At 38.9% G+C, this 7,860-nt stretch overlaps 1 protein-coding gene across 2 annotated transcripts in view; it reads right to left on the reverse strand.

Annotated features, from left to right (window-relative positions):
• Nucleotides 1–5,506: 5,506 nt before the first annotated feature.
• PTN (pleiotrophin) overlaps nt 5,507–7,860 on the reverse strand; it is a 97,106-nt gene continuing 94,752 nt past the window's right edge. The window contains exon 5 of one of the 2 annotated variants that reach the window (XM_025854830.2): nt 5,507–6,257. In XM_025854830.2, coding sequence (XP_025710615.1) covers nt 6,205–6,257 — 53 coding nt within the window. In that variant the 3' untranslated portion in view covers nt 5,507–6,204. Of the gene's footprint in view, nt 6,261–7,860 lie in introns of both variants that reach the window. The other variant, XM_025854829.2, reaches the window with a different exon arrangement.

Consider the following 7,860-nt stretch of genomic DNA (forward strand, 5'->3'; position numbering starts at 1 on the left):
TATCAGGTTGATAGGTTTGCAAATATTGAACCACCCTTGCATCCTGGGAATAAATTCCACTTGATCGAGGCAAATGATTTTCTAATGTATTGTTGGATTTGGTTTGCTAGTATTTTGTTGAGGACTTTAGTATCTACGTTCATCAGAGATATTGCCCAGTAATTTTCTTTTTTGTAGTGTCTTTATCTGGTTTTCTATCAGGGTGATACCTCATAGGATGAATTTGGAAGTTTTCCTTCTCCTCTAGTTTGGAATATTTTAAATAGAATAGGTGTTAAATTTTAGGTAGAATTTGCCTATGAAGCTGTCAAGTCCTGGACTTTTGTTTTTGGGATTTTTTTTTTATTCAATCAGCTTGCTAGTAATCAGTCTGTTCAAATTTTCTTTTTCCTCCTGATTCAATTTTGGTAGGTTATGTGTTTCTAGGAATATATCCATTTCTTCTAGGTTATCTAATTTGCTGGCACATAATTTTTTGTAATATCCTACAATTGTTTGTATTTCTGTGGTGTTGATTGTTATTGCTTCTCTTTCATTTGTGATTTTCGAGTCCTTTCTCACCCTCCCCCCACTTCTTTTTTGATGAATCTGTCTAGCGGCTTATTGTTGATCATTTCAGAAACCAGCTTCTGGTTTCATTGATCTGTTCTATTGTTTTTTTAGTTTCTATATCACTTATTTCTGCCCTAATCTTTATTATTTCCTTCCTTCTGCTGGCTTTAGGCTTCACTTGTTCTTTTTCTAGCTCCTTTAGGTATAAGGTTAGATTGAGATTTTTCTTGCTTCTTGAGGTAAGCCTGTATTGCTATACACTTCCCTCTTAGAACCAATTTTGCTGCATCCCAAAGGTTTTGAGTCATTGTGTTTTCATTTTTGCTTGCTTCCATGTACTTTTTGATTTTTCTGGTTGACCCATTCATTATTTAGTAGTATGTTATTTAACCTCCATGTATTTATGATCTTTCCAGATTTTTTTCTTGTAGTTGACTTCTAGTTTCATAGTGTTGTGGTCAGAAAAGATGAATAGTATGACTTCAGTCTTCCAAAATTTGTTGAGCCTTGTTTTGTGGCCTAATATGTGTTCTATTCTGGAGAACGAATGTTCCGTGTGCACTTGAAAAGAATGTGTATTCTGCTGTTTCAGGGTGGAATGTTCTGATTATATTTGTTAAATCCATCTGGTCCAGTGTGTCATCCAGAGTCATTGTTTCCTTGTTGATGTTCTGTTTGGATGATCTGTCCATCAATGTAAGTGGGGTGTTAAAGTTCCCTACTATTATTGTGTCACTATTGATTTGCTCCTCTATGTGTGTTATTAGCTGCTTTATGTATTTGGGTGCATAAATATTTACAATTGTTATATCTTTTTGTTGGATTGTCCCTTTTATTATTATAGAGTGACCTTGTCTCTTTACAGACTTTGTTTTAAAGTCTATTTTGTCTCATACAAGTATTGCTACTCTGGCTTTTGACATGATAAATGTTTCTCCATCCCCTCACTTTCAGTCTGCAGATGTCTTTAGCTCTGAAATAAGTCTCTTGTAGGCAGCGTATAGGTGAGTCTTGCTTTTTTATCCATTCCATCACCCTACATCTTTTGACTAAAGCATTTAGTCAATTTACATTCAAAATAATTATTGATAGATATGCATTTATTGCCATTTTACTTGTTTTTGTAGTTTTTCTCCGATCCTTTCTTCTCTTTCTTTCATGGTTTGCTGGTTTTCTTTATTGATATACTTGGATTCCTTACTCTTTATTTATTTGCATATCACTGTTTTTTTGATTTGTGGTTACCATTTGGCTTATATATAATATCTTCTGCATGTAACAGTCTATATTAAGCTAATGGTCACTTAATTTTGAATTCATTCTTTATTCCTCTTCCCTCCATATTTCAGGTATTTGGTATCATATTTTTACATCTTTTTGTACTTCCCTTGACTGATTTTTACAGATATACTTTATTTTTTTGCTTTCATGCTTCTATTTTTATTTTCACTTAGGGTCTTTGTTTTCTAGTCACAGAGTCCCCCTTAACATTTCTTATGGGGCTGGTTTAATGGTCATGAATTCTTTTAACTTTGTCTGCAACCTTTCTCTCTCTCTCTCTCTCTCTCTCTCTCTCTCTCTCTCTCTCTCTTCTGAATGATAGTCTTGCTGGATAAAGTATTCTTGGCTGCAGATTTTTTCTTTTCAGCACTGAATACATCATGCCACTCTTCTGGCCTGCAAACTTTCTGCTGAAAAATCAACCAATAGCCTTATGGGATTTCCTTTGTATATAATTGCCTTTTCTCTTGGAACCTTTAAAATTCATTCTTTATCACTATTTTTTTTTTTTTTTTTTTTTGCCATTTTAATTTCTATGTGTCTAGGTGTGGATCGCCTTGGGTTGAATCTGTTGGGGGAATCTCTTTACCTCCTGAGTCTGGATCTCTGTTTCCATTCCCAGATTTGGGAAGTTTTCAGCTATCACTTCTTCAAATACATTTTCTGTCCCCCTTTCTCTCTCTCCTTCTGGCATCCCTATAATGTGATTGTTATCATGCTGAGTTCTCTAAGTCTATTCTCATTATGCGGTATTTGTTTGTCACCTGTTTAGCTTGATTGCTTTCCATTACTCTATCCTCAGGTCACTGATATATTCCTTTGCTTCCTGTAGTCTACTACTTCATCTATTGCATTTTTAATTTCAAGTATTAAGTTCTTCATCTCTGATATGTTATTTTTTATCTCTTTGTCAGGGGTCTCATTGATGTTCTCCATGCTTTTCTAAGTCCAGGGAGTATCTTTATGATCATTACTTCAAATCCTGTATCAGGCATATTATTTCTGTTTCACCTAGACCTTCTGCTCTGATTTTGTCCTATTCTTTCATTTGGGACCTACCTCTCTTGTCTCTTCATTTTGTCTACCTCTCTGTGTCTGCTTTTCCTGTGTGTTAGGTCAGTCAGCTATGTCTTCTGCTCTTGCAAGTAGTGACTTTATGAAGAGGAGGTCCTGTAGTGCCCCACAGGGCAGTGGCTTCTGTTCACCAGAACCCGGCACTTCAAGTCTCCTACTTGTGTTGCTTGTGTCCTGCTCTTGTGTCTGAATCCCATTACCTTTCAGGCCAGATGTCTGCATGGACTCTCTGTTGTGGCCAGTGCTTGCTCTCTGTGATGTTCGTGAGAGCCAAGCATGTAGGGTCTCAGGAGGCGTGACCACAGAAGGACTCAGGGGCAGGGCAGCAGTGTTAGCAAAATTTGCACTGAGCTGCTGGTCCCAGGTTGTATCCCCTGCAGCCTGGGGGCTGCCCCAGGCAAGTCCTCAGAACTCATGGGCAGAGCACATTGCTAGTGAGGTGGGTAGCAAGTGTCTGTGCCGTGCCACCTCCCTGTGGTGGCTCTGTTTATGCTGGGGGGCGGGGGAGGAAGATAGTGCCTGCCAGCTCCTTTGTTCCCAGAGAAGTCCCCCCAGCTCTCTCTGAATTTACTATAAACAGATCTCCCTCCTGCTGTGCATACGGTGGCTTCTATGTTGATTCTCCTTCCGTTGTTGTCTCTTCAGGGGCAGAGACCCAGCTATTACTAGCTACCCTGGCTCAACCAGTACTAACAGTGCTAAGTCTGCTGACTTCTAAAGCTCCAGGTTCCCAGTCCCACTGGTTATACAGACTCACAGAATTCAGCCCCTCTGGTTTTCAAGGCCAGATGTTATGGGGATTCATTTTCCCTGTGTGGGCTCCGTTGTGCTTTCCCCTGTGTCCACAGCTCCCTCCTTCCTTTGGTCAACTCCAAACCACCATGTCTGCCCTTCCTAACCTCTCCAATTCCTAACCTCTCCAGTGTGGCTGCTTCTCTACATTTAGTTGCAGAGTTTGTTCTGCCAGTCCTCAGATCGCTCTCCAATTTATTTTCCTGGATATGAGTGATAACTAGTTGTAAACAGGGGACGGAGTGAACGTAGGGTCCTCCTACCCTGCCATCTTCCCAAGCCTCTTTTTCTATCATAGCTGATTTCTTTATATTTCCCTTTCCTACCTCAAGGCTAAATCAACTTTAAGGTAAAGTCCATAAAATTCAGAACATTTGGGAAGGAGAGTTTGCTGGAGCGCTCTCTGAAATGACTGATGATGGTCTGTTTGCTCCGATTTGTGAGAAGCAGTGATTTTTTTGGAGCTTGTCCTTTTGTATTTATGTTTTCAGTACTTCAGTGAGATCTAGCAAGGTGTTTTAAGCTGGTGCCGGGGTAGAATAATTCTCAAGACTTAGAGGAAGTTTAATTTCGTAGCCTATGCAACAGCAATTAACATTCCAACCCTTGCTTTAACAGAGCATCAGAGGGTTATTTTATGGTTTGTTAGGAATCCTCCTCCACGCCCTGTGAATGAAGGGGATGCCGCGATCATTTACAGGGCTGCTTTTCCTTTGGGAGATTTTGTTCTAGTTTACCTTAGCTCATTACTGATTCATGAGCTGCTATTTTGGTTAAAGGATGGTGGAGGAGCAATATTAGGTGAGAGGCTAACAAAATTTGCTACAGACTCTTCCACTATCTCTATCCTTATGGGACTTGCTATAAAAAAAACCCTACTCAAGACTTTCTTCTCCTCCATCCCTCCCCATGAGTGCTTTTTTCCTATTAAGGTCCTCTTGTAAAAGGACTGCATTCACGGTTCATGCTTCTGTCATTTGCTCTTTACAAGGTACTCTGCTTTTATTAAGCACCAGTCCATAAAATGTTCTGGGTTTTTCTATTCCCCAATGGCAGTTGATTTTGACTTAGCGGGGAGATAGGAAGCCCCTCAACATTTCTAGCTCAAGTGGCGTCTTTGGTTAGATGGCAGAACAGTTGAGCTTTGAAGGCTCTTTGCTGCATCATTAGACTAGTTTGTAATTATTTTATGGTTAATGCAAGGTATGTTGAAACCATTATTTCTGAAAGTGGACTTGGAGGTTATCTTGGTAGATAGGTGTTTGTTTGAGTCTTATCACTTTAAAATTAGAGGTGGCTTTTTCAAGTGTAATACTAGCTAATCTCAGCTGATTTCTGAGGTGTTATTTCTCTGAATAGAAGCATTGACTTATTTAAAGATTGTACTTGGAACCCAGCAGATAAGGGAGTTGCACAGATAGTCCTTGGTAGATACTTGGTACATAGAGTAGATAATAGAGTAGGAATTCTTGGCTTATGGAAACCAAGTACAAACTACTATTTTGCATGTGTTACTCTGTTTCTGATTTGGATTACGCGAGCCCACGCAAATTTATTCAATATAGGAGGAGTGTTTGTTTTTCTGTTCCATCAAACTCTAGATTACTTTGGGACTTTTGTTCAATTCCATAGCACTAAATATTGATAAAAATGTATAGATGTACATGTACATCTATATACCTAAACTCTCTATAACTTTTGTGCCCAAGAGTGATTTTAATTAATTTGTATGATAGCAGGTTGACTGGGGGGAGTGTAGGGGACAGAGAAAGAGGGTTACAATATCAAAGCACTGCACACAAAAGCACCCTTTTTCAGCATCACCTTGATTTATTTTCCTAGTCTTTTTTTTCCTCAGAAGGAAAAATAATTTCATCAAGAAAACAAATGTTCCTGCCAAAGTGAAAGAATTTCTTTTAATGCTTTTCTTCAAAAAAAAAAAAATCAACATTGAATTAGAGCATGCTGTGCCCCCTTCCCCATTTTGCTGACCAGTTTTTTTTTTTTTTAAATCCACTGGCAGAAAACAAGATAGATATTTTCCTCAGATAGGATTATATTTTATTGCTGCTTTGTTTAGTATATATTTTTCTCAATTGGGAAAAAAAGTCTAGGTGAAAAAATTAACAAGAAAAGTAGTTTACATGGTCATAACACATAAATTGCTGCCAAAAGAAAAAAAATGTAAAAAAAAAAAGATTTTAAATGTAAAATATCACATAACTTCAAAAAACTTACCTCAATTTTCTACCATGTATCATGTACTATAAGTCAACTTTCTAAATAGGATTACAGTCCTTTATTATAAGTCCCTAGTGGTCCTATGGTATACATTTAAAAAAAACGCTACTACAAAATTTTTCTGTTCTTTTTGTTTCTGCCTATTGTGTACTTAAGCTATAGATAGATAACTTTTGAATAAAAAGCCTACATAGGTATAAATGCAATAGTTAACTGATCCTGTTTGCTGATGTCCTTTTCATGTTCCACAGAAGGTGGCATCGATTAGTCCAGCATCTTCTCCTGTTTCTTCCCTTCCTTTTTCTTTTTCTTAGATTCTGCTGTGATAAAAAATAGAAAAAGAAGCATCGCATTAGTAAACAATGGGGGCACTTTTCTTATACAGTTAACCCTCGAACAATGCTCAGGTTGAGGGCGTCAACCCACCATGCAGTCAAAAATCTGCATGTAACTTTGTACAACCCCCAAACTTAACTATTAACAGCTAACTGTTGACTGGAAGCCTTCCTGATAACATACATAGTCCATTAACACATATTTTATGTATTATATACTGTATTCTTACAAAAGAGCAAGCTAGAGAAAATATGTTATTGATATAGTATTTATAAAAAAAAAAAAAATTCACATCTAAGTGGACCCATGCAGTTCCACTCATTTTTCATGGGCCAACTGTCACTGTCGAGGTGTCACTGTCCAGGAATGAAATGATTAGATGGAGAGACAAGGTACAAGTGCATGCCAGGAGAGTGCCTAGAATAGGCAGGAGTAATACAGCCGTCCTTCATGTGAACCTCCTGTAGATGCCTGTCATCTTATTGGTTACCCCCATCCGATAGAAAAAATACTGTCTGAGGGTCCTACTTAGAAAAGAAAAACAGGGCAGACCTCCCTGAGAGAATACACCAGGATACTCACTGCTCAATGGAGAGCTATAAAAGCTCTGCTTAGCCCCTCACTACCCATATGCCCTTTCCATGGGGCTGCTGATAAGCATTTTTCCTGCCAGTTTGAAAGTGCCTCCTCTCCTGATTCGCCCTTTGCTTATATATCTGCCAGCTATTCATATCTGAAGGACCAGCTATGAACCACATGGAGCTTTGACTCTATAGAGTCTCCTAGTCTTGGAGGAAGCAAATGGAATGTACCAACCTGGGCTACACCAGGTAAGTAAAACCATGAGGATTTAAATCAAAACATCCCATCCTTTTCCATTCATTGTGCTGTCTCCCTTTTCCTAGGCAGAGGAGAATGCAGTGTAGAATTGGACATGTCAACTTGGGCTCCAAAGATGAGAATGGTCAGAATCGCTAGGCTACCAAGTGAAAGGATGTTGCTAAATGTTTATAAGATCCTTCCCCCTGTTTGGCCCGCAGTAGTGGTAGAAACATAGGGGTTAGTACAGGCTCCGGAGTCAGACGGCTGGCATGTAAGTCCTAGCTCCATCACTAAGTTACTTTGAGGCTTCCTGAAAGCCAATTCATGTATTTGTGTCTCAGGTCTCTCACTTGTGGATGGGCATACAAATCGTACCACTTTATAGAGTCAATATCCACATTAAATGAGTTGTAGAAAATCCCCTGAGCACAGAACATGGCAAAATAGCCTGCGCTCAACAAAGTTAGTCTATTATCACACTAATGAAACCTGCTAAGAACAAGAGGTCATTTCTCTGTATAATTAATATTCTTCATCCCTAAGACACCTTGAGCAGGTCCCTGAATGTGCTGAAAGACAGAGGAATACTGGGACAATGATGATGGCCAGCAGGGACTGTTTACTGGATCACAGGGCCTGTGTCCGAGAGAGGCCTACGGGACATAAATGCCAAGCACGTATGTTATAAAAACGCAACCTTATACTTGGGGCAAGGCTTGAACCTTTTCTTTCTTATCCTCATCACTTCTTTTTTTTTTTTTT

This window comes from Callorhinus ursinus, unplaced genomic scaffold (genome assembly GCF_003265705.2).
Source record: "Callorhinus ursinus isolate GAN/ISIS: 27379988/994484 unplaced genomic scaffold, GSC_fseal_2.0 scaffold12, whole genome shotgun sequence".
NCBI classification, from domain to species: domain Eukaryota; kingdom Metazoa; phylum Chordata; class Mammalia; order Carnivora; family Otariidae; genus Callorhinus; species Callorhinus ursinus.